The 25,056-nt window shown below is 36.5% G+C and overlaps 9 protein-coding genes across 16 annotated transcripts in view; 4 read left to right on the top strand and 5 right to left on the bottom strand.

Annotated features, from left to right (window-relative positions):
* LOC104702290 (cytokinin dehydrogenase 5-like) lies at nucleotides 259-4,968 on the top strand. Of its 2 annotated transcripts, none has more exons than XM_010418130.2 (5): nucleotides 259-1,170; nucleotides 1,253-1,380; nucleotides 1,515-1,781; nucleotides 3,581-3,843; nucleotides 4,300-4,968. In XM_010418130.2, exons 1-5 carry the CDS (start codon nucleotides 591-593, stop codon nucleotides 4,658-4,660), a joined length of 1,599 nt encoding a protein of 532 aa, XP_010416432.1. In that variant the 5' UTR covers nucleotides 259-590; the 3' UTR covers nucleotides 4,661-4,968. The 2 variants fall into 2 exon arrangements, with proteins under 2 accessions (XP_010416432.1, XP_019083386.1); XM_019227841.1 differs by lacking the exons at nucleotides 3,581-3,843; nucleotides 4,300-4,968 and adding exons at nucleotides 2,329-2,591; nucleotides 3,050-3,432.
* LOC104702291 (probable ubiquitin-conjugating enzyme E2 16) lies at nucleotides 4,631-6,540 on the bottom strand. Of its 3 annotated transcripts, none has more exons than XR_753968.2 (7): nucleotides 6,374-6,540; nucleotides 6,171-6,274; nucleotides 5,964-6,066; nucleotides 5,652-5,715; nucleotides 5,075-5,163; nucleotides 4,873-5,018; nucleotides 4,631-4,723 (listed from the first exon to the last, which is right to left on the bottom strand). XR_753968.2 is itself a non-coding variant. In XM_010418132.2 (7 exons), exons 1-6 carry the CDS (start codon nucleotides 6,401-6,403, stop codon nucleotides 4,923-4,925), a joined length of 486 nt encoding a protein of 161 aa, XP_010416434.1. In that variant the 5' UTR covers nucleotides 6,404-6,540; the 3' UTR covers nucleotides 4,635-4,723; nucleotides 4,899-4,922. The 3 variants fall into 3 exon arrangements, 2 of the variants coding, with proteins under 2 accessions (XP_010416434.1, XP_010416433.1); XM_010418132.2 differs by having other exon boundaries at nucleotides 4,635-4,723; nucleotides 4,899-5,018; XM_010418131.2 differs by lacking the exon at nucleotides 4,631-4,723 and having other exon boundaries at nucleotides 4,788-5,018.
* On the top strand, nucleotides 8,740-10,571 carry LOC104702285 (BEL1-like homeodomain protein 11). The gene is made up of 4 exons (XM_010418123.1): nucleotides 8,740-9,277; nucleotides 9,638-10,023; nucleotides 10,109-10,169; nucleotides 10,266-10,571. The coding sequence occupies exons 1-4, from the start codon at nucleotides 8,978-8,980 to the stop codon at nucleotides 10,392-10,394; spliced, it is 876 nt and encodes a 291-aa protein (XP_010416425.1). The 5' UTR covers nucleotides 8,740-8,977; the 3' UTR covers nucleotides 10,395-10,571.
* Nucleotides 10,510-12,242, bottom strand: LOC104702286 (26S protease regulatory subunit S10B homolog B-like). The gene is made up of 8 exons (XM_019227136.1): nucleotides 12,122-12,242; nucleotides 11,731-12,029; nucleotides 11,553-11,639; nucleotides 11,386-11,472; nucleotides 11,164-11,292; nucleotides 10,873-11,064; nucleotides 10,675-10,779; nucleotides 10,510-10,584 (listed from the first exon to the last, which is right to left on the bottom strand). Exons 1-8 carry the CDS (start codon nucleotides 12,240-12,242, stop codon nucleotides 10,510-10,512), a joined length of 1,095 nt encoding a protein of 364 aa, XP_019082681.1.
* On the top strand, nucleotides 12,757-13,458 carry LOC104704899 (BEL1-like homeodomain protein 11; the record flags this gene model as incomplete). Its single annotated transcript, XM_010420909.2, has 3 exons — nucleotides 12,757-13,019; nucleotides 13,106-13,166; nucleotides 13,318-13,458. Coding segments are annotated over 3 exons (453 nt in total), but the record flags the coding sequence as incomplete, so codon positions are not given.
* Nucleotides 13,457-15,708, bottom strand: LOC104702288 (26S protease regulatory subunit S10B homolog B-like). The gene is made up of 9 exons (XM_010418126.2): nucleotides 15,385-15,708; nucleotides 15,164-15,286; nucleotides 14,769-15,070; nucleotides 14,602-14,691; nucleotides 14,432-14,518; nucleotides 14,195-14,335; nucleotides 13,895-14,086; nucleotides 13,699-13,797; nucleotides 13,457-13,608 (listed from the first exon to the last, which is right to left on the bottom strand). Exons 1-9 carry the CDS (start codon nucleotides 15,488-15,490, stop codon nucleotides 13,549-13,551), a joined length of 1,200 nt encoding a protein of 399 aa, XP_010416428.1. The 5' UTR covers nucleotides 15,491-15,708; the 3' UTR covers nucleotides 13,457-13,548.
* Nucleotides 15,830-18,064, bottom strand: LOC104702289. Its single transcript, XM_010418127.2, has 5 exons — nucleotides 17,611-18,064; nucleotides 17,375-17,517; nucleotides 16,936-17,207; nucleotides 16,690-16,844; nucleotides 15,830-16,571 (listed from the first exon to the last, which is right to left on the bottom strand). The coding sequence occupies exons 1-5, from the start codon at nucleotides 17,861-17,863 to the stop codon at nucleotides 15,988-15,990; spliced, it is 1,407 nt and encodes a 468-aa protein (XP_010416429.1). The 5' UTR covers nucleotides 17,864-18,064; the 3' UTR covers nucleotides 15,830-15,987.
* On the top strand, nucleotides 21,439-24,267 carry LOC104702284 (BEL1-like homeodomain protein 3). Its single transcript, XM_019227840.1, has 4 exons — nucleotides 21,439-22,930; nucleotides 23,017-23,393; nucleotides 23,477-23,537; nucleotides 23,618-24,267. Exons 1-4 carry the CDS (start codon nucleotides 22,178-22,180, stop codon nucleotides 24,008-24,010), a joined length of 1,584 nt encoding a protein of 527 aa, XP_019083385.1. The 5' UTR covers nucleotides 21,439-22,177; the 3' UTR covers nucleotides 24,011-24,267.
* LOC104702283 overlaps nucleotides 24,426-25,056 on the bottom strand; it is a 4,313-nt gene continuing 3,682 nt past the window's right edge. For 4 of the 5 annotated variants that reach the window (XM_010418121.2, XM_010418117.2, XM_010418118.2 and 1 more), the window contains exons 5-6: nucleotides 24,784-25,026; nucleotides 24,426-24,705 (exon numbers count right to left, since the gene is read on the bottom strand). In XM_010418121.2, the coding sequence (XP_010416423.1) occupies nucleotides 24,679-24,705; nucleotides 24,784-25,026 (270 nt within the window). In that variant the 3' untranslated portion in view covers nucleotides 24,426-24,678. The remainder of the gene's footprint in view (nucleotides 24,706-24,783; nucleotides 25,027-25,056) is intronic. The other variant, XM_010418119.2, reaches the window with a different exon arrangement.

Genomic DNA, 25,056 nt, shown 5'->3' with positions numbered 1-25,056 from the left:
TTGCTCAAACAAAATTATACATACGTGTGTACATATACAGTATAGCTAACGATCAAAACTGACGGAAAAAAAAAAGAGAAAGGTTAATAATATAAACAGTGAGTGACACGTAGATATCACACGGTGCTTTTGTTGATTTTTGTGTAAAGATGAACTTGTTAATAAGAATATGACGTGATCTTTTCTGGTACAACTCTTTGTCCTATAAATAAGAGAACTCTTGTCTTCGTATTCTCGACACACACATATAAACAGCATAAACTCGTTAGCTTTGTACGAAAATTATATTAAAAACACTCGTTATATATTCTTTATAATAATAATATATTAAAGTTTCACTCAAACCGAAAAAAATAAAAGAGAGAGAATCTGTGCATGTTGCTCAGAAAATCTTCAAAACGTAATCTGGGCTTACGTTAGCTCTCACGAACCCCCAAGGATCTCCCTATTTATGTTTTTTCATTTCCCCATAAAAATTTTCATTATCTGAACCAAAAAAAAACATTATTAGAATATCTTCTTTTCTTCTATATATTCTTCTTCCTCGATCTTGATTCTTGTTTCTTGACTATTCTTTGATAAGTCGTGAAATGACGTCAATCTTTCTCCTCATGACGGTCGCTATATCTCAACTGATCATAGCCGTTGGTCCGAGTGAGCTCCTCCGCATCGGAGCCATCGATGTCGACGGATATTTCAGCGTCCACCCTACCGAGTTAGCCTCTGTTTCGTCGGACTTCGGTATGCTAAAGTCGCCCGAAGAGCCATTAGCCGTGCTTCATCCATCCTCGGCCGAAGACGTGGCACGACTCGTCAGAACAGCTTACGGTTCAGCCACCGCGTTTCCGATCTCAGCTCGAGGTCACGGCCATTCTATAAACGGGCAAGCAGTAGCGGGGAGGAACGGTGTGGTGGTTGAGATGAATCACGGCGTAACCGGGACGCCGGAGCCACTCATCCGACCGGATGAAATGTATGTGGACGTTTGGGGTGGAGAGTTATGGGTCGATGTGTTGAGGAAAACGGTTGAATATGGGTTAGCACCAAAATCTTGGACTGATTACTTATACCTCACCGTAGGAGGTACACTCTCCAATGCAGGAATCAGTGGTCAAGCTTTTCACCATGGTCCACAGATTAGTAACGTCCTTGAGATGGACGTTGTAACTGGTTAGTGTTAAAACATTCAAATTCAAATAATAAAATGATTTTATTTGAAGTTTAAATAACAAAAAGTTGAAATGAAAAATAGGGAAAGGAGAGGTGATGAGATGCTCAGAAGAAGAGAACACAAAGCTATTCCATGGAGTTCTTGGTGGGTTAGGTCAACTTGGGATCATTACACGAGCACGAATCTCTCTCGAACCTGCTCCCCAAAGGGTAAATTTCTTTATGATAGAAATCAAAAATCCCGGGCGGGTCTTTTAATATTTTACCTTTTTACTGTTGATGCCAATATGTTTTCTAAAAATTATTTTAAGATACTAAAACCCTAAAATATATTATGATGACAGGTAAGATGGATAAGGGTATTGTATTCGAGCTTTGAGGTGTTTACAGAGGACCAAGAGTACTTAATATCGATGCATGGTCAATTAAAGTTTGATTACGTGGAAGGTTTTGTGATTGTGGACGAAGGTCTCGTGAACAATTGGAGATCCTCTTTCTTCTCTCCACGTAACCCCGTCAAGATCTCGTCCGTTAGTTCGAACGGGTCCGTTTTGTATTGCCTAGAGATCACCAAGAACTACCACGACTCCGACTCCGAAACCGTCGATCAGGTCACTTTCATTATTCACTTTGATAAAGAGATATTTTCTTTTTTATATTTGATGACTATCTGGAAGGATTTAACGCTATGCGATTATTGGGAAATCATTATGAAAGTTAATTTAGTTTATATGATCAAAAGTAGTGTCCATAGTATTTTTGTTGTGTTTACACTTTATTATAATTTAAATTTGGAAGAGGACATGAAGAAGAAGCCAGAGAGGATCTACAGAGATCTAGCTTTTCCACCTGAACTTAATAATACACATTAAAATATTCTTCTTCTTCTTCTGATGTTTTAGTTTATCACTAGCGAATTAATCATGGTTACTAATTAAGTAGTGGACAAGGTCATGGACCACTCACCAAATAATGATTCCTCTTTCTCTAAGTTAACTTTTTTTTAAGACCAACTCTACTGGAATCTTAACTTATCTTTTGTTTTGGTAGGCTTTAATAGCAAAACAGCTTTTCTTAATTTTCCCCGTAAACTTTATTTTCCTATTCCGGATTAAGTATATTAAACGTGGATTTTTTTTCCTTTTCTCTTTCTTACAGGAAGTAGAGATTTTGATGAAGAAATTGAATTTCATACCGACATCGGTATTTACGACAGATTTACAGTATGTGGATTTTCTGGACCGGGTACACAAGGCGGAGTTGAAGCTCCGGTCCAAGAATTTGTGGGAGGTTCCACACCCATGGCTCAACCTCTTCGTACCAAAATCAAGAATCTCTGACTTCGACAAAGGCGTTTTCAAGGGCATTTTGGGGAATAAAACAAGTGGCCCTATCCTTATCTACCCCATGAACAAAGACAAGTAAGTCTTAGCATAACCGTTGATTACTACTTCTAAACTCTGTCGTTAGGAAAAAAGAATAAAACGAGTCTTGCATGCATGCAAAGTTACACTTGTGGGGTTTAATTAGTGGTCCAATAATAAAAAAGTTTGACAAAACTGAAAAAAAAACTCGACACGTGGTACATGGGATTGTCCGAAAAACGTTGTCCACATGTGGCATCGAACCAGCTAAGATTGACAATAACGCCTCGTCGGCTCGTCTTTCCCTTTTGTTCGTTTTTGTTTTTGCGACCAAATCCGACGGTCCACATTAGGTTTTGTCTGTTTTTTTTAAGTTCCTAGAACTCATGGTGGGTGGGTCCCGATCGGATTCTCCTAAACCAAACCGATCTCAACGAACCCTCCACACATCATTTATTAATTGTATATAGATATTGTCGTTACTGACGTGGCTTTATTTGATTGTTATTTGCCAGATGGGACGAGAGGAGCTCAGCCGTGACGCCGGATGAGGAAGTTTTCTATCTGGTGGCTCTATTGAGGTCAGCTTTAACGGACGGTGAGGAGACTCAGAAGCTAGAGTATCTGAAAGACCAGAACAGGCGGATCTTGGAGTTCTGCGAACTAGCTAAGATCAATGTAAAGCAGTACCTTCCTCACCACGCAACACAGGAAGAGTGGGTGGCTCATTTTGGGGACAAGTGGGATCGGTTCAGAAGCCTCAAAGCTGAGTTCGATCCGCGACATATACTTGCTACTGGTCAGAGAATCTTTCAAAACCCATCTTTGTCTTTGTTTCCACCATCGTCTCCTTCTTCGTCAGCGGCTTCATGGTGACAGAACCAAAACCAGAAGAAAGTAGTAGTTGANCACTTATCTTTTGTTTTGGTAGGCTTTAATAGCAAAACAGCTTTTCTTAATTTTCCCCGTAAGCTTTATTTTCCTATTCCGGATTAAGTATATTATATAAACGTGGATTTTCTTTTTTCTTTTTCTCTTTCTTACAGGAAGTAGAGATTCTGATGAAGAAATTGAATTTCATACCGACATCAGTATTTACGACAGATTTGCAGTATGTGGATTTTCTGGACCGGGTACACAAGGCGGAGTTGAAGCTCCGGTCCAAGAATTTGTGGGAGGTTCCACACCCATGGCTCAACCTCTTCGTACCAAAATCAAGAATCTCTGACTTCGACAAAGGCGTTTTCAAGGGCATTTTGGGGAATAAAACAAGTGGCCCTATCCTTATCTACCCCATGAACAAAGACAAGTAAGTCTTAGCATAACCGTTGATTACTACTTCTAAACTCTGTCGTTAGGAAAAAAGAATGAAACGAGTATTGCATGCATGCAAAGTTACACTTGTGGGGAATGATTAGTGGTCCAATAATAAAAAAGTTTGTCAAAACTGAAAAAAAACTCGACACGTGGTACATGGGATTGTCCGAAAAACGTTGTCCACATGTGCATCGAACCAGCTAAGATTGACAATAACGCCTCGTCGGCTCGTCTTTCTCTTTTGTTCGTTTTTGTTTTTACGACCAAATCCGACGGTCCACATTAGGTTTTGTCTGTTTTTTTTAAGTTCCTAGAACTCATGGTGGGTGGGTCCCGATCGGATTCTCCTAAACCAAACCGATCTCAACGAACCCTCCACACATCATTTATTAATTGTATATAGATATTGTCGTTACTGACGTGGCTTTATTTGATTGTTATTTGCCAGATGGGACGAGAGGAGCTCAGCCGTGACGCCGGATGAGGAAGTTTTCTATCTGGTGGCTCTATTGAGGTCAGCTTTAACGGACGGTGAGGAGACTCAGAAGCTAGAGTATCTGAAAGACCAGAACAGGCGGATCTTGGAGTTCTGCGAACTAGCTAAGATCAATGTAAAGCAGTACCTTCCTCACCACGCAACACAGGAAGAGTGGGTGGCTCATTTTGGGGACAAGTGGGATCGGTTCAGAAGCCTCAAAGCTGAGTTCGATCCGCGACATATACTTGCTACTGGTCAGAGAATCTTTCAAAACCCATCTTTGTCTTTGTTTCCTCCATCGTCTCCTTCTTCGTCAGCGGCTTCATGGTGACAGAACCAAAACCAGAAGAAAGTAGTAGTTGAGAAAATATTCTTCCTGATGTATATATATGACCTAGTAGAGAAGCATCAGAGAGATTAGGTTGGGGCTTTTGTTAGTAGGGCTTTTAAAATTAGCGTAGAAGATTCAAATTAGTCAAATTTTATTGTGTTGTTCTTTCTTGGACAGCTTAAACCCGGTTAAATTAAAAATAGACAACAAACCTCGAGACTGTTTCGGATTATTTTACATTTTTTAATGGTCGAACGAAGTTTTATACTTTATCGTCGTGGAACCACCATCGGGTCTCCTTTGGAGATCTTCCGTTCTTACAGTTCTTCACATAGCGGTCATTGTCGGTTGGTCGTTGCTGCAACAAAAAACCAAGCAAGCGAGAGGAAGGTTCAGCTTAAGAGCTGTGCGTACCTTTTCAGTTGAGCTTGACAGCATGGAGAGGATACTGATGCAGATGGAACTCACCGTCATGGCTGGAGACCAAGAATCATACAATATATCTGCAAATTGATACACAACATTAGATGCTTCTTTAGGGTAACCTATGTTTAAGATTGTCCTATTGAATTGAGTCTGAAGTATTCTGACCAATAAAATGCAGGAAACAGGCCAAATGTTTTCAGTCAATATGTACATTTTTTCTCAACACTGATCTTAAGAATACGAGTGCATCAGATATACAAGACTCCAAATCAGTTCCATAGAAGATCATATAATGCATAAATAGCTCTTCTATGTTTATCACTAGGATAGCCTAATATCCAAATATGTCTTGTTACTACCAACATAAGAGAGTAGAGATGCCTAATTGCATATGACAAGGATCAAATTTATGGAAGCTAAAAAACTAATAATCATCATTGACATCTCCCATCAAGCCAAGTAGAGCCATTAGAATTTCTAATTTAGAAATCTACCAACACAGGCGAGAAAATAACCAAAACAGCCAAAGAGAGTATCATAAAACAGAGGATATATACTGACATACCTAAACAAATATGCCCGTTGCTGTAAATGTGAGGATGCATAGGTGCTGGATGAAGAAAAATCACCTGCACAAATGAATGAACATTATAAATAAAGAAGTTAATACTCAAGTCAACTCGAAAGAGCTCAAGACATTTCATAAGAAAGCAGAGACCAGATATCAGAGATTCCAAAATCGATCATCATCAAGCACTAATGTGAAATCAAATGAAGTAAGTAAATGCAGTTGTGCTTACAATTTCAAAACTTAGTCAAGAGATCTTCATTACACTGGTTACACTAACATAGAAACAGAGGAGAGATATACACTCACTTGTGGTGATTCCATTGGATAGTGTTCAGGAAAATCAACTTGAAGCTGATAGGTATCGTTGGCGTACAGAGTACCTGGAGCACCAATAACTTCAATTATCCATCTGCAAGAACCCATGAATTTTTCACATCAACAAAGTTGCTAAAATCGTATGATTCACACAACACGAATAAAGTATATAACCTAGAAGTAAGTACCCAAAATTACCTCTGGAGATTATCAGTGACCTTGTGTTTGAAGCCAGTGGGTGGATTCATCTGCCATTCAACAAGCTCTTTCTGAAGTCTATTAGTCGCGATCTTGCTCAGAGCCTACACACACAAAGTTTCCCAAAACAGAAAGTCAAAAACCCTAATTCCAAAACCAAAGTCATATAAACAGAGCAACTGAGAGAGAGAGAGAGACAGAACCTTGCGAGAAGGAGCACCGGAACTAGTCATACTGCCTTCTAAGAGATGGAGACAGAGACAAAAGAGAGATCCCCCTTGGAGAAGAAGAAGAAGAAGAAGAAGAAGCGACGAAGGAAGGATCGTAGTAGATCGGAGGGTTCAGATTTGTGGGGTCTTACTCTGTCTGATTGAAGAAGAGATCTTAATGATCAGATTTTTTTTTTTTGAGACGGTGGAGATGATGACACGTGTAGTATCCTGCGGTTTTTTAGATCCACGACCGTTTCGTACTTTGGTGTATCTGTGTCAGTGATATGCAGCACAAACAAAGCCAGGATCCCCTGGATTTTTGCTGCTGCGTTATGAAACGGTCCAAGCGGTACAATCGTAACATTAATTCCACGTTCTGCGTGCGTTTCCATTATCACCCATTTTTATTATATTTTTCACTGATAACAAATTTTAATCACAATATTATTATTTAAACAATTTTTTAATACTACTTTCAAATTGTGCATTAATATACCGATGAGAATAGTGTATAATCAGTTGTAAAAATCGATTTAAATTCCGTTTTGTCAAAAAAAAAGTTTCCAATTTTTTTCATTTTCTTTTATACAATTTAATTTAATAAAAAATAGCTCAACTGCAAAAATAGCTTATTTCTTGATTTATTCGAGACCAAATACAAAACGAAACCAAAGTGATAATAATGAAATCAACACCAAATCAACCATACTGTTAATTGTATATTTTTATTAAACGTTCATGACATTTACATTTTTCTTTTAAATGCCAAAAATATCAACACAACTAGTTTCCAAATAAATTTCATATAATTTTTCCACCTCGCATGTCGTCCTGCTACCGTCTACTAACGATATTTTTAACATCAATAATACAAGCGCGCTAAAATATGATTTTATTAGCTTACGTCTTTTAACCTTCAAATGTATGCAAACTCTTATGTTAACCAAAATAAATTAATGATAGCAGTTTGTAATATAATGGAAGCTATGAATAGGTCAAAAGTCGAAGACTCGAAGGCCATTGGATGTGTTGTAGCAACTCGCAAAGTAGCAAGTAGATGTGAAACTAAGAAAAGCCAAAGCAATGTCTTCGAGATCTTTGCAGCGTCTTTTCAACATCTACGAGTTGTCCTAATTCGCAGCTACTATCAACGAAATACACATACTACTCTTTAAAGTTTTTCATGCTCCTTTGCCTTTATTGTTCTGAGTTTAGATTCAGACGTAGACAAAATCTCTGGACTTCCAATAAATAATAGCAATCATGAACCAGCTTCTCCCTTTTTTTTTTGCATCGCCATTAATACGGTAAAACTCTCAATCTCATGAAGATTTTGAACTAACTCCAATATTTTGTTGTCAACTTTTAATTCCATTCTTAAAATTTGAAGAATTGTGGAGTTTGTATTTACTTTGGTAGAAAAAAATTGTGGAAATGTGAAATCAGAGTTAGTTCCCTAAGCCCTAATGATAATCATCATTGACTCCACAAACAACTCTCAAGTTTTCTCTACAACAGTATATAGTTTACCCATTTTGATTATTATGTATACAATCTGGATTGTAGAAATATAATATAACTTAATTAATAATAATAAAAAAAAAAAAGCAAATAGTAGATAGAATTTGCATGTTAATTATATTATACTTCCTTCAACATTTTGAAATATAATTCTTACAAAATTAAAAAGAAAAGTTAAAGAGAAGTTAATACTTGTTGTTTGCATATGTGTGTCTTTTCCTCTTTTTTGGGTTTTGAACTTCCCAACAAAGTTAGAAGCTCAAAAAGGGATTGTGGATGCTGAAACAAGATAAGAAGAAGCATTTATGCAAAAGTCTGTTGTTTGTTTGGTGCTCAGAGGAGAGGGACCATATATATCCCTTTTCTTCTTCTTTTTTTTTGACAAGGATATACAAAACCAAATTCTTTTGGACAGGTGTGTTACCTTAATTGTTTTTATTTATTTGCCATTATTTTAAATACTAAGTGCTATTAGTAGGTGGAGGTGTAGGTAACTATGCATAGTGCTTTTGCTGCAGGATGCAGCATTGGCACTTCTTACTCTCTCTAGGTGCTTCGTGATTTCAAAATCTTCAGTGCTTTTCTTTAACACAATAATTGTTTCTAAACTTGGCTTTGACCATGGATTACCTCTAATAGTGTTTTTTTAACGTCAAAGAGTTTTTATGGGTTGCCACAAAAATATAGTTTACGAGGGGTCTAATCGAATAATGGTCTACCTCAGTGAACTCCACAGATTTCAACAAACAATTTCTTCATATTTCAAATTTGATAATTTATAAAAGCAATAAGTCCACCGAATATATCATGTTACTCAATTATCAAAAAATGAAGAAAACAAAATATAATGCTATTCGTTGAATTTTTAGAGGCATTCTGGTTTATACTGGTAACTAGCATTGGCCTAGTATTTATGGGTTTCAAAAGCTAGCTTCGCTACAAGTCAACTTCCAATTTTTAATATAAAATATATTATGAAATTATGAATAATATATATATTGATTGCTTCTTGGTTACTTATTTTATGTATGTGGAGCAAAAAGAGTAAACAGAACATCTCCAAGTTGAAAGAAGATGGAGGAGTTTAGGGTGAGGGTGAGACATGAGTGTTCATCTCTGCGTGGTACTTTGTTGGATTCAAGATATGCCAAGGCAGTGCAGTGCCTTGTAGAAGAAGTAATCGATATAGGTGGTAGAGATGTTGAGCTTTGCAACGACATACTAATCCAACAGCTGTTTCCAGGAAGGAAAAGATCCGGTTTTAAGTTGTCTTCAGAAATCAAATCCGAACTTTGCAGTTCAGGTTTCATGTCTTTGCCTGAGAATCATGAGATTCATATCAAAATCACCAAGCTTCTCAGTTTATTGCAACAGGTCAGTCACTCTAATCTTCCAAACAACTTTGAAAATAGTCTAAATTGGTTTATATATGTTTAATTTAACAAAGCAGTGTATACTCTTAAACCATGAACTCCAGAACTTACAGTCTAATAAGTAAATCTAAGGTTTGAAGACTAAACCTTAAACCCAAAAATTCTAAAACCTAAAGCATAAACCCTTAAATTTTGATCAAAAAATCTAAACCAAAAATGGTATGTTTCTTTAAGATGCATATAGTTAGTATTATTATTTTTTTGAATTAAGATGTTTTAAGATTGGTTTCCTAAATGTCCCATAATTATTTCCTCTGTTTTTGTTGTAACATTATTTTGGTTAACTCCGGTTTATGGACAGGTAGAAGAAAGATTTGACATGTACTGCAATCAATTGGAGCAAGTGATTGCAGCATTTGAGGAAATAGCAGGAGAAGGATCATCCAAAGTATACACCGGTTTAGCTCTTCAAGCCATGACTCGACATTTCGGTAGTCTAGAAGAAGCAATAATCTCTCAGCTCAACTCTGTTCGTCGGAGATTCATCAATTCTCATCAAGATGTTCCCAAGATCATCAGCTCTGGCTTATCACAGCTCAGCTTGTTCGATGGGAACACTTCATCATCACTTCGGCGTCTTGGTTTGGTTCAAGGACCACAAAGACATGCTTGGAAACCCATCAGAGGCTTGCCTGAGACTTCCGTTGCTATTCTCCGAGCTTGGCTCTTTCAACATTTCTTGCATCCGTAAGTTTTCTTGTTGCTTAAGTTACTAATAGTGGGTCGAAGTAAATGTTGGAGAAGTAATATTTAATTGTTGTAATGTTAACAGTTATCCGAATGAAGCAGAGAAGCTGGTGTTGGCGTCTCAAACAGGGCTTTCCAAGAACCAAGTACACTCCTCTGGATCTGATCTTCCTTTTAATTTTTTTTGGTATCATCCTGATTCTGATCGAGGTCATTTTTGTTGTTGTTGATGATGATCAAAGGTATCGAACTGGTTTATAAATGCTCGAGTACGACTCTGGAAACCGATGATAGAAGAGATGTATAGAGAGGAATTTGGAGATTCCTCAGATGAATCCATGCAAAGAGAAGCTAATGATGATTCAAACTGACTGAAACCATAGAAAAACAGAACAAAGGTTCTCAGTCTAATTCGATCTGTGCTTCTTTCTTTGATGAATTCTTCAGTCATTTTTATCTCTTTCTTCTGTATGTTTTTCTATCTTTTTATTCTTCCCCAAAATCAGCAACAGTAATGTGCCTGGATTCAAGTTTCTTTGCTTCGCCTAGTTTTGTTACAGCCTGACAAAAAAAAGTGTTTTAGTTATGATCATAAGATGGGAAAGATTGCAACACATTATCAAAGATCACAATAAGCAGAAACTTACTAACCTTGATGAAATCATTCGGGACAACGTAATCGCGCTCTGCACGTAGAGCTAACATCCCTGCTTCAGTACATATGTTACGCATATCTGCTCCATTGGCATTGAATCCCTACAAAAGAAAATTTACCAAAAAAATAGGTTATGTTCTGTTTTGCACTTTTGCTTTACACAAACACAAGTCATGAATGTAAGTGTGACAAACCTCAGATAATTTCACAATCTTATCGTAATCAATTTCTCCACGTTTAGTTATAGCAGAAGCATGAATCTTGAGTATTCTCATTCTAGAATCTCCATTAGGCAAAGGAACCTCTATCTTCTTATCGATTCTACCAGGTCGAAGAAGTGCAGGGTCAAGAACATCAGCTCTGTTTGTTGCCATTATTACTTTCACCTAACAAAAGCCATGATTAATTCATACATGATTTTTTTGCTGCGCATGCATTTTAAAACTACAAAGATGCAAGAAAAAAGAAGAGACAGAGACACACACTTTATCAAGTTCATCAAATCCATCAAGTTGAGAAAGAAGCTCAATGAGAACACTAGTTTTTGCTCCTCCTTCTCTGGAGCCACGACGTCTACCAATAGCATCAATCTCATCCATAAAGATGATACAAGGCTTTTAACCAGAAGAAAAGAACACAGCTTATATCATACGTAAGTATAACAAAAAATTTCACAACTAGTATAAAGCAAAAAAATGAGAACTTACTTGATGATCACGAGCATATCTAAACATCTCTCTTACTAACAATGAACTATCTCCCGAATATTTGCTTACAAGCGCGCTAGAAACAACCTACAAGGAAACCAAACTATCCTAAATGTTGGTATAAGCTAAGGAAAAAAAACTAGCATTGTATATGAACTCGATCTTACCGTCAGAAAAGTTGAATCCATGTTGCTAGCTATGGCTTTAGCTAACAATGTCTTTCCAGTTCCAGGAGGTCCATATAGAAGTACTCCCTATTAACATAACTCAACACAGTAAATCTTTTTTTTTTTTTTTTTTTTTTTTTTTGNGAATCGAAATCAAAACAACAAAATCAATCCAAACCTTGGGAAGTTTTACACCAACTCGTTGAAAGAGTTCAGGATTTGTGAGAGGAAGTTCAACGTAATCTCTAAGATCTCTGATTTGTTTGGATAAACCACCAAGATCTGAGTAGCTAACATCTCCACGGTCTCGATGCACCATATTATAAACCAATGGGTTAACCATAGGAGGGAGAATTCTCATAATCGTCAATGATTCTTTCTGATGAGTAACTCTGGTTCCAGAAACTAGCTTTGACTGATCCACTTTGTTACAGCACTTCACAATGTAACGACCTCCACCGTCTCCTTTCACAAGAACTGAAGATTGAATTTGTGAAAGTGAATGACTTGGGGAAGAAGAAAAAACAAAATCAAGAAAAAGTGAGAGAGAGAGAGAGAGAGTGGTTTACATCGTTCTTTGTCTAGAGATTTCACAATTTCTCCAACTCTTTCCGCACGAGTAGTGGTAAGGTATTTGAGATCGTGTTCAGTTTCTTGAAACCTTTTCTTGCGATCTTCCAATGTCGCCATCTCTAAATGAAGAAAGCAATGTGTCATCTCATGAATATTGTAAAACCCTAAAGATTAGACATGTGTATGGCAAAAGAATTAGCTGAAAATTTAGGGTTTAGAAGGAATCTGGACCAAGATAGAGTAGTATTTGGCGTAACTTGCGAAGTTCGACCTTCGACTTGTACGTTTTAATGGCGTCGCATCTCCTCTCTAACTCTTCTTCTCTGTCTTCCATGGAAGCGAACCTACAAAGCTTTGAAGTACTAAGCAATGTTGAATACGCGAACGATTCTGAGAATTTATATGCTTTTGTTTTCTTTCTCTCTGCTAAACCAATGAAGAATCTGTTCTGTTTTATACTTCCCGTTTGATTTTTTTCACAACTGAAACATTCGTAACTTATACCTGTAAAACCCCGCTATTTTACGCATATTCTAGTTTTGCCCCCCCATACGTTTTGGTTTTCATCAGTTTAATCCTTAGATATGTACACTTTACTAATTCAGCAGCAAAGCTAATCTCAACTTGACATTTTGGTGGTCTTGAAGAAGCAATAATCTCTCAGCTCAAGTCTGTTCGTCGGAGATTCATCATCTCTCAACATCAAGATGTTCCCAAAATCATAAGCTCTGGCTTATCACAGCTCAGCTTGTTCGATGAGAACACTTCATCATCACTTCAGCGTCTTGGTTTGGTTCAAGGACCACAAAGACATGCTTGGAAACCCATTAGAGGCTTGCCTGAGAGTTCCGTTGCTATTCTCCGAGCTTGGCTCTTTCAACATTTCTTGCATCCGTCAGTTTTCTTGTTGTTTACGTAACTAACAGTGGATCGAAATAAATGTTGGAGAAATAATTTTTTGATTGTTGTAATGTAAACAGTTATCCGGATGAAGCAGAGAAGCTGGTGTTGGCGTCTCAAACAGGGCTTTCCAAGAACCAAGTACACTCCTTGTTGTTGATGAGCCATCTCATTCAGAATCAGGATGTATGTTGATGATACTTACAACATCAAGATCTTGCTTTTAAATTTTTGGTATCATCCTGATTCTGAATGAGGTCATTTTTTTTGTTGTTGTTGATGATGATCAAAGGTATCGAACTGGTTTATAAATGCTCGAGTTAGACTCTGGAAACCGATGATAGAAGAGACGTATAGAGAGGAATTTGGAGATTCCTCCGATGAATCCATGCAAAGAGAAGCTAATGATGATTCGAACTGACTGAAACCATAGAAAAACAGAACAAAGATTCTCAGTCTAATTCGATCTGTGCTTCTTTTTTGATGAATTTGTTTGTTTCTCTATCTTTATTCTTCCCCAAAATCAGCAATAGTACTGTGCACTGGATTCAAGTTTCTTCGCTTCGCCTAGTTTTGTTACAGCCTGACAAAAAAAAAGTGTTTTAGTTATGCTATAAAGGGGGAAAGATTGCAACAAGTGATCAAAGATCATAGTAAGAAGAAACACACTAACCTTGATGAAATCATTCGGGACAACGTAATCGCGCTCTGCACGTAGAGCTAACATCCCTGCTTCAGTACATAGGTTACGCATATCTGCTCCATTGAATCCCTGCAAAAGACACTTTTCCAAAAAAATAAGTTCTGTTTTGTTTTGCACTTTTGCTTTACACAAACACAAGTCATGTATAAATGTATGTGTGACAAACCTCAGATAATTTCACGATCTTATCGTAATCAATATCTCCATGTTTAGTTCTAGCAGAAGCATGAATCTTGAGTATTCTCATTCTAGAATTTCCATTAGGCAATGGAACCTCTATCTTCTTATCGATTCTACCAGGTCGAAGAAGTGCAGGGTCAAGAACATCAGCTCTGTTTGTTGCCATTATTACTTTTACCTAAATAAAACAAAAGCCATGATTCATAAACGAACTTATGCTAGTACTGATAAATCTATTGATTATAAAACTACAAAGGTCGTCCAAGAAGAAGAAGAAGAAGACAACCTTATCAAGTTCATTCAATCCATCAAGCTGAGAAAGAAGCTTCATGAGAACTCTGTCACATTCACTAGTTTTTACTCCTCCTTCTCTGGATCCACGACGTCTACCAATAGCATCAATCCCATCCATAAAGATGATGCAAGGCTTTAACCAGAAGAATTAATGAACACAGATCATCATACGTAAGTAATTAAAAAAAAAATCACAACATTATATTAAGCAAAAAAAATGAGAACTTACTTGATGATCACGAGCATATCTAAACATATCTCTCACTAACAATGAACTATCTTCCAAATCTTCGCTTACAAGCGCGCTAGAAACAACCTACAAAAAACCAATTTTTCCTAAACTTTGGTATAAGCTAAGGAAAAAAAAAACTAGCATTGTAAATATGAATGAACTCCAACCGTCAAAAAAGTTGAATCCATGTTGTTGCTAGCGATGGCTCTAGCTAACAATGTCTTTCCAGTTTCAGGAGGTCCATAAAGAAGTACTGCCTATTAACATAACTCAACCCAATAATTCTCTTCTTCTTTTTTAAAATCAAAACCAAAAGAACTAATCATATCCAAACCTTGGGAAGCTTTACACCAAGTCGTTGAAAAATTCCAGGATTTTTGAGAGGAAGTTCAATGTAATCTCGAAGATCACTGATTTGTTTGGATAAACCACCAAGATCTGAGTAGCTAACAGCATCTCCACGGTCTCGATGCACCATATTATAGACCAATGGATTAACCATAGGAGGGAGAATTCTCATTATCGTCAATGTCTTTTTCTCATGAGTAACTCTGGTTCCACAAACTAGCTTTGACTGATCCTCATCGCTGCAGCAGTTCACAACGTAACGACCTCCATCGTCTCCTTTCACAAGAACTGAAGATTGAATTTGTGAAAGTGAATGATTTGGAAAAAAAAAGAAAAAAAAGAAAAAAATCAAGAAAAAGTGAGAGAGAGAGAGAGATTTACATCGTTCTTTTTCTAGAGGTTTCACAACTTCTCCAACTCTTTCCGCACGAGTAGTCGTAAGATATCTGAGAATGTGTTCAGTTTCTTCAAACTCGTTCTTGGACTGTTTCAGTAGCATCATCGCTGAATCCAGAAAACAAGTGTCATGCATATCATAAAACCCTAAAGATCAGACATGTTTGGCTAAAAATCTAGCTGGAAAATTAGGGTTTAGAAGGAACCAAGATCGAGTGAACTTTGGTGTAACTTGCGCATGCGGAGCTTCAACACATACAGAGTAATGGCCCTGGATCTCCTCCTCTCTGACTCTTCTTCTCTGTCTTCCATGGAAGCGAACCTACAACAAAGCCTTGAAGTGCTAATCAAAAGGACCACCAAAAGGATACGAAACGATTCTGAGATTTTTTTTTGTGTTTTTCTTGTTCTCTGCTCAACAAACAATAAAGAATTTTGACAAAAAAAAAAAAACAAACAATAAAGAATCTGTTATATATACTTCCCGTTTGATCTTTTCACAACTGAAACATTCGTAACTTATATCTATTAGAACCCGCTATTTTATACATATACTACTTTTGACCCCGTACGTTTTGGTTTTATCAGTTAATACCCTGGAGATGTACACTTGACTAATTCAGCAGCAAAGCTAATCTCAACTCGTATTCGTGATATCAAAAAACATTGTAGTTTAATTTCAGCAGCAAAACTAATCTCAACTCGTATACACAAAAGAAAAGAAAAAACAATGCGGTAGAATTGTATATTTCTATGAACAGAAAAAATAAGAGAGAGATCAAGAAACATTGTAGTTTACTGATCTCATCTCATCGTGAAGCATGAGCCTTTGCGTGTTGCAAGACTTCCCTAAGCACTGAAGCTATTCGATGTGACATATGATGTTCCAAGAACATCTCTTTTACTCTCTCATACCCATTTTTACCCATTGTTAACCTTAACTCAACTTGCATCGCCAATTTCACTATGTTCTTGGCAAGAGGTATCACGCCTTCTTTCCCTGCATTATGTAACAGACCGGTCGTCTCGTTCACTACAATCTCCATTGTACCTCCGGCTGCAGTACCAAGTACAGGTAGCTTAAAGGCCATGGCTTCGATTGTTATTCTCCCAAAGCATTCTCCTCTAGCTTGAGAATTCTGGACAAGAACGTCTATGGCTGCTATATACGGAGCTACGGTTAGAGTTTTGTTGACAAAGTGGACAAAGCTCTCAAGTTTCTTTTCTTGGACAAAGTTGCGTAGCTCAGTTTCGAACTTTGTCTGTCGGCTCATGTCGCTTCCTACTACTACTGCATGCATTGTTGGTACCTGAAGTTTCTTCTCTTTGATTGTCTGAAGACTTTCGTGGAAGGCTCGGAGAAACAGGTCCTGGCCTTTTCCTCGTGATACACCTGAAAATAATAACAAACTCAAGTAAATTTTTTGGTGACGCGTGAAGTCTTACTCCTTGTTAATAGATGATGCTCCTCAGGAAACTGAGAAGAAGAAAGACTTAAGATAATAGCATACTATTAATAATGCCAAAGAGTAAGTCTTCATTCCGTACTCCAAGAGATTCTCGGACGTGCTCACGGAGAACTCTTTTGGCAACACTATCTTCAGCTACTTCCATCAATTCCTTGCTATTTCCTAGGTGCACGACATAAGTTTTTGGCATTTTAATCCTGTATTCCAACAGCCATAGAACAGTGTTAAGCTACAAGAAGCAAAATATAAGTGAATCCAACTGAGTTTTCTGTATAGGACGAAACGGACCCTAGGCGAGCCTGAGTTCTGTTTTTCCAGTATTCAGCAGTTGCGTGAGAATCAATCATGGCCCCTGCAACAAAAGGGAGGTGTTTGACCAAATCTGGATTGAAATAGTGTCCTCTCATCTCATGAATCCACCAAAGGATCTTAGGTAGAACTTTTACAACATGTTCCTTGAGAACAGCATCCAGCCATTTCCCAGCTACAGCAGTATTTAAAACAATCAAATCAGCCTTCAGAGCTGTATCTATGGCTTTCTGACCCTTTGCAGAGATCACCTGGAGTCAAGAGAGTTTACGTCAAGACCAAAAACCTCCCCAAAGAACTTGGTCAATCAATAGTAAATGATACTCCTCTTCACTAAAGTTGCAAATTTCATGAGAAGAAGCTCAAGACAACATCTTTAAAATAAATTAAGCAGTCCAATGGTAGAAACTAAGAGAACCTGAACTCCTCGATCCAACATCTTGTGTTCAAGACTGTAGATAACTTCATCTGCTTCAAGTGGTTTCTGATTAGTGATCCAAACAACATCAGCACCAACTCCTCTTAACAAAAACGCCAATTCCATCAACAGCAAAGGTCCACCTTTTGTCACACAAACAAAACCAATCATCCCTTCAGAAAAAAAGTTGAAATTTTTCGAGAACCCAGATCAAAAAAGGAGAATCAAATCAGCACCTGAGAGTGATAACTCATGAGAAACTAACAAAACAAGCTTCGATTTCATGAAACCTAGAGGATTCGATTGAAACTTCGTGGCGCTGCTAACTTCACTCTTCTCCTTCATGAATTGGCCGCTTAAGCTACAGGATTCGAAGCTAGATCTCACGAGGACCACACCAACCGTTGATACAGATACAAACAGTAAAACCAACATTGCCCATCTCTTCCTTTGCATTGTGACCCAAACGCTCGTCGACGCTTTCGCCATTGTTTTTTTTCTTCTTCTCCGCTTAACTCACATCCCAGGGTTTTTAACAGTCTAGATCTTCGCAAATTCCTCGAAAAATCAAAGCTTTGAAATCAAAATAGAGACGAGAATGGGCACGAATTTGGATCTCTGCTGAGTAGACCTGTTTCAAACTCAGTTGATGATACTGAGAAGCAATTTTCTCTTTTAAGGTTTTGCACTCCGTGCCGTTTGATTGAACATCATCCCGTTTTGTTAAGCCTCTAGGCTACAAAGAGGTTTAACTTATGTGGACTTTAAACTCGCTAGTTGGACCAGAAGTTTCGCTAGACCATATTACTATGGCGGCAGAGCCGGCTCTGACATTTTAAGGGCTACAAGCTTAAACAAAAAAAAAGGCCTAACTCATACAAATGAAAAAAGAAATTTATGTATTTTTGCAAATGTGGGAGTCGAACCCATTACCATTCTCTACTCCCCCTAACACTTAACCAGTAGAGCTACAAGAGATTCTTATCAAGAAAGGCCGAAATATTAGTTATTATTTTCAGGGCCACAATCACAAGCTTCATTAGCTTGTGGCTTGGGCCGGCTCTGTATGGCGGTATGGCCTAATGGGATTTATTTAGAAAGGCAATTCGCAATTAGTTCCACTACCAACATAGAAACTCCACTTTAGTTTGTGTCCATTATTCATGAGGTTTAATATTATTATTTTCTGACTATGAAATCTCATGCACTGCAAAATTAATTATGTGCTACGTTGTTTTATGTATGTTTTGAAATTGTGTTTTCATCTGTTAACTATGGGATTCATTACTATTCATCGGTGAATATCCAACCATATACTACTATAACTATAAAGTATGAACTCTTACTTTGATGTCAATAGTCAGTTCGACTATTTATCTTTTTCCCCAAATTGCGATTATTTTTATAATTCTTAACTAAGGATATATTGATTATTATTAGCTGTCATAATGTAGGTGTACTAAATGAGGGAGAGAGCTTTCGTCCAAACCAAAGCTGTTGATTTCTTACTCGTCATTTTCCTCATTTAGCAATATCATCACTCATCGTGGATTCATTACCTTCTTCAAATTATATTACATCATAGTAATTGAATAGTATAAAACTCATCATAATTCGCTTTAGAATTTAGAAATCCACATTCATTAAACCTACAATTCTAGAAAGTTAAAAAATATTTGAACCTTTCATATATTTGGATTTACTCCCATATTACACACACCATTCGTTATTTTGCCAATTGTACAATAAAGAAAGAAAAAAAAATCCACTTATTAAACAAAATAAGTGAAGATAATCTGGTGTAACACATTGATTCTCATTGAAAGGTTTGTGTCGGCTGTTCCAATCTATAAACAAAACCAAGACTCAACCAGAAACAAAAAAAATAATAAAAGAATAAAACCAAAAATATACGAAAATTAAAACAAAATAGTAAAGAATAAACATTTATGAATAATGGACACAAATCCGTTAACGAACGTCGTCTACAAAACAAATTGGCGTCCAAGTCTTTTTGTTTTTTTGGCCACTTTCACCAACCTCGCGTCCGACACAGCTACCTTATTTATTTCAATTCTTCATCATTTTAATTCAAATTCTACTTTTTCTATTATTTATTACACAACCTCCATAGATCCTCTTGGGACAAGGAATCGACCCATCATAAAGCTTCCATTTTATTATTGTTTTATAAATAAAAACATACTACATTTTTTGGTTCATGAATAAATACATTTTTCCTCATGTCACATATATATATAATTACTTGATGATTCAAGAAGATATATGTTTATTGGGTTAGTCAAATTATTGGATTTTTCGTTACAAGGAAGGAAATTGGGTAGTCAGTAGTCACCAACTGGTTGTTAAGGGTCCTTTAATCCCTCAATTAAGCAATTGAGCATACACAAACACTTCTTCCTCAAAGCAACACTTCTTCCTCAAAGCAACACTTCTGGCAAATCTAATTCTCTATGTCTAGGGGTGGTTTTGTAATTTTAGTAACTTCATTTTTAATATATTGGTTTTGTTGACATTTCTAGTTATATTTTAATTATATGTGAATCATGTAAGAAAATAGAAAATTCTGAATAAATGGGAGTTATTTTTAGTTTTCCTCTTTTGCACGTCACTTAATAAGAAATGTGTGCCCGATGTATTACGCGAACGATACACCGTATGCCTTATGATAAAACAGTAGGAGAGCACAAAAAAATATGTTTATTTGTTGATTGATTTTAATTAATGTATTTAGAGAGAAAAATTTATCGTTATGTCTTATGACAATATAACAATTATACTTCATAGATTAGTTATGAAGTATCATATTCTCTCACGTACGTAACACATGTTTCTCGTTCGCTTATAGCCAGGGATCCCTACCGCAATCATGTAAGAAGAAATAAAAACATATGTTTGGTTCATGACTAACCCATGATTTTTATCGCACAACCACAACTAATTTGAGATGAATTAATCTATCAGGGCTTTTGGTGGACAAATTTAATAGTAAAACAACTCGAACGGTTGCTTGAATTTGTTTCCAAGCTAGTATTAAACTTCACAAAAAAAAAAAAAACATAGAATACGAAAAACTCAACTCTTGTTTATATTATTAAATGATACTATATTCTTTTATATATATATATATATAAGCACCAAGTCAAGTCAATGACAACACAGTATTCGTTCTGGTTCCAGTAATCTTTTTTTAAAAAAAAAAAATCAGATTAACTTGAATATTAAAAATATTTTATAAAAAATATTCTCTATTATCTATAATAATCCTCTCAAAAAAATATAAATAAATTTTCTGCTCACCCATGCTCAGTGTTCAAAAAAGCGCTATGTGGTATCTGGGCAGTGATCCAGCGCCTAGCGTTTAGAACATTTAGTCGGGGCCTAAACGGTTTTTAGACGGTTTAAGCGTTTACAATATAAAACATTATATATATAAAATTATATAAAAATATATGTTATAAAAATTAAAAAATTATAAATTATAAACAAAAGTAAGAAAAATACATTTATTTAAATATAGATATAAAACATAATAATTTAAATATATGTAATTTAAAAATCAAAAATAAATATTAAAATTAAATTTATGTAATTTTAAGCGGTTTAGGCGGTCATCTAGACATCTGCTGAACGCCTAGCGTCTAGAAAGCACCTAGACAGTTGCTTAAACCGCTTTCTGCCTAAACCGCTTTCTTGAATATTGTGCGTGCTATTCTATAAATGGTTGGTACAGTCAAAAACTATTATATAAAATGATAATTTGATATAGAAGCTTCGGTTGGAATTAAAAAACCAAACAAAAAGAAATTACTGGTAGATATTGTCAAATTTTCTCTCCTTAATGATATACTAATATTTGTTAAACATATTATATATTAATTATAAATTTTTTTAAAAATCAGGGTTTGTTGTCGAGGTTCCAATGATAAGATGGTTTGGTTCTGTTCTTTGTGAGTGAAAGCACCAAAAAAAATATTGTTTATAATTTAATACTATATTGCAATTTATAATAAAAATCGTCTCTTGGGATTGGGTGGTGTCTTCTCTTTCTCTCTCTCTCTCTCTCTCTCTCTTTTTGTCTTCGACTGTTCGAAGTTCTTCTTCTTCTTTCTTCTTCTCTCTTTTTATCTCTGTGTTCCCTGATTCAGTCACATCCACAATCTCTCTTTTGTAGGGGTTTTAAAAAAAAGTTTATCATCTCAGGTTGTGATTTTTTTTCCTTTTTCTTTAAACTTTTATAATATTTCGATTGTTCTTAGTATTTTAGTTTCTTGATTCAAACCTATGATTGACTTGTGTACTGTGTTTCTTTTTAATAAAAAGATTTCCTTTTTAGAAAATTTTATCATCATCATTATCTTCTCTGTGGAATTAATTCTTATAACCAAGAAAAATAAAAAGAACACTTTATGTATATATCTCATGGTTTCATCATCATCATGCTCTGTTTTTTTTTTTTATGGTTGCGTCACTGATTGAAGTGGAAAGTTTCATCTGTACGAAAAATAAGATTAATTTAGGGTTTTGATATCTTCTTTTACCTAGATTTAGGGATTTCTGGGTTTCTTTTCTTGAATTCATCAGTAATTGCGGCGTAAAGAATATGATGTTTTAACCATTTCAAAGATTTGTTCTTTTATTACTTATCTATCCACAATTCAAGTTTTAAACTTACACGTCTCTCTCTCTCTCTCTCTCTTCTCTCTTTCAGACAAAAGATTCAATCGGATGTAAACAACATTTTTTTATATCTTTTTTACATTACAAAACACACACAAATCCATGGCTGTGTATTATCCAAACAGTGTCGGCATGCAATCTATGTATCATGAATCCATTTACCTCAACGAACAACAACAACAAGCTTCTTCTTCCTCTGCTGCATCTTTCTCCGAGATTGTCTCCGGCGATGTTCGACACAACGAGATGGTGTTTATCCCACCAACAACAAGCGACGTTGCCGTCAACGGGAACGTTACTGTGTCAAGTAACGATCTGAGTTTTCACGGTGGTGGTCTTTCTTTAAGCCTTGGTAATCAGATCCAGTCAGCTGTCTCTGTCTCTCCGTTTCAGTACCATTACCAGAACCTTTCGAACCAACTGAATTACAATAATGCTTCTACTATGTCGTCGGATGAGAATGGGAAGAGCTTGAGTGGTCATCATCATTATCATCAACAGCAACAGCATCACTCTGACCAAATGATACCTTCCTCTGGTTACAACAACAACAATGGTGTTGGATTCTACAACAATTACCGATACGAGACATCAGGGTTTGTGAGTAGCGTTCTGAGATCTCGTTACCTTAAACCAACTCAGCAGTTGCTTGATGAAGTTGTTAGCGTCAGGAAAGAATTGAAATTGGGGAATAAGAAGATGAAGAACGATAAAGGTCAAGACTTTCAAAATGGGTCGAGTGATAATAACATTAAAGAAGATGAGAAACCGCAACCGCAACCGCAGGAGTTATCTCCTTCAGAACGTCAGGAGTTACAGAACAAGAAGAGCAAGCTCTTAACAATGGTGGATGAGGTAGCAACACTTCAAAATTTGAATACTTTTTTTTATAAGCGAGTGAGACTATAATTTTTATAAAGTTTTGATGATTGTTGTTGCAGGTAGATAAAAGGTATAACCAATACCACCATCAAATGGAAGCTTTAGCTTCGTCTTTCGAGATGGTAACAGGTCTTGGAGCAGCTAAGCCTTACACATCCGTCGCTCTGAATAGAATCTCTCGTCATTTCCGTTGCTTGCGGGACGCGATAAAAGAGCAGATTCAGGTAATCAGAGGGAAGCTTGGTGAGAGAGAGACTTCTGATGAACAAGGTGAGAGGATACCACGTCTTAGGTATTTAGATCAACGGTTGAGACAACAAAGAGCTTTACATCAACAGCTTGGAATGGTTAGACCAGCTTGGAGACCACAAAGAGGCTTACCTGAAAACTCTGTCTCTATACTCCGCGCTTGGCTCTTTGAGCATTTCCTTCACCCGTACGTTATTGGTTCAATAAGGCACTTTCTTTTATTTGCTTCTCTTTGCTTGAGTAATAATAACCATTTCAAGGTTTTTGTAGATATCCTAAGGAATCAGAGAAAATCATGCTTTCAAAGCAGACAGGACTATCGAAAAATCAGGTAACAGAGAAGGCTAGATCTCACCTTTTTTGTTGTTTGCTTTAATTTGAATTGTCTTCTGATTCTTGACATTTTTCAAGGTTGCAAACTGGTTTATTAACGCGAGAGTTCGACTATGGAAACCGATGATCGAAGAGATGTATAAAGAAGAGTTTGGAGATTCAGAGTTAGAGACTAACTCTAATCAAGACAACAACAAAATGCAAGAAACTTCTCAGCTCAAACACGAGGAGTCTTCTTCACAACAACAGAATCAAGGAAACAACAACAACAACATCGCATATACATCTGATGCAGGAGAGAATCTCGTGTTTGCAGATCCGAAACCAGACCGTGCTACCACTGCAGAGTACGACAGCTTGATGAACTATCATGGGTTTGGTATTGATGATTACAATCGCTACGTTGGCCTTGGAAACCAGCAAGATGCCAGATTCTCTAATCCCCATCAATTACACGACTTTGTTGTCTGAAAAGCTTCAGGGCTTTTTCACAACCTTTATTGGGGAGTATGATTCTTGAAGCGCAAGAAAACGCGCTCTTCGCATTTTTATAGATAGGGGTTATATAAGTACACCTTATACGTATATCTGTAATATTTGTTGTGGCATATAAAAGAAAAAAAAAAGATAGATTTTGTGAAAACTGTAGGTGTTAGTCTTCACATTTGTATATGAAACTGAGCCTTGTGAACACTTTGGTAAGCCAATATTGTAATGTTTTGTGTATACTCTTCATGGTGGTATAAACAATACTTTCAAGTGTGAGCAAATCATAAAATTTGATTTAATTCCATTATTTGTTGCAAAGAATTGGAGCAGATTTTGAGATCCTCTGAAACTTACAAAAACAACGAAACCTCGTGCTATATGTAAAACTAGAGATGGCTGTTTAACAAAACCTTCTTACAATTTTTGTAAATGGCTCATGGCTGGCAATTTCACAAATCTCTCTAACATGACATGTTTGTTTCATTACTAAAAATTATCCCCACAGGTTACACTGAAACACACAAAATATCCAAAAAAAACGTTAAAAACACAGCTCTAAGGGCTAAAGCTGAAACTGATGCTTAATACTGTTTTTTTACAAAGCTTTCCTAAATAACCCACATGCCTCTGATCCAGGTCGAGGGGTTTCATCATAGCTGAGATGTCTGGTTAAGTCCCTGAAATATGTCTTATCGGTTATTACAAGACTTATCATTTCTTTCACAATTCAGGTTTGAAAAAAGTTCAGAGTTTACCTCTATGCTTGATGAAGATCGGTTGTTATGATGTCTAGACCAAAACCCCTTCTTCAATGCAGAGTCTTTGGACGAGGGTTTACTCCACTTGGAGCTGATAGAAGCGAAGTGCCATTTCAAGAATGACTTATTAGACGAGCTCTTGCTACTGCAACTAGGTTCTAGCTTGAGAGCTTTGCCTTCTCGTTTCCCCATTTTCTCGAACACAAACTCATCACATTCACTCTCACCGTAACTATCTACCACACGGTTTTTACATCTTTTGTACTGCTT

Source organism: Camelina sativa, chromosome 7 (assembly GCF_000633955.1).
Source record: "Camelina sativa cultivar DH55 chromosome 7, Cs, whole genome shotgun sequence".
Classification (NCBI taxonomy): domain Eukaryota; kingdom Viridiplantae; phylum Streptophyta; class Magnoliopsida; order Brassicales; family Brassicaceae; genus Camelina; species Camelina sativa.
Note: the sequence above shows the minus strand (reverse complement) of the source record. Positions and strands in the feature narration are given on the sequence as shown.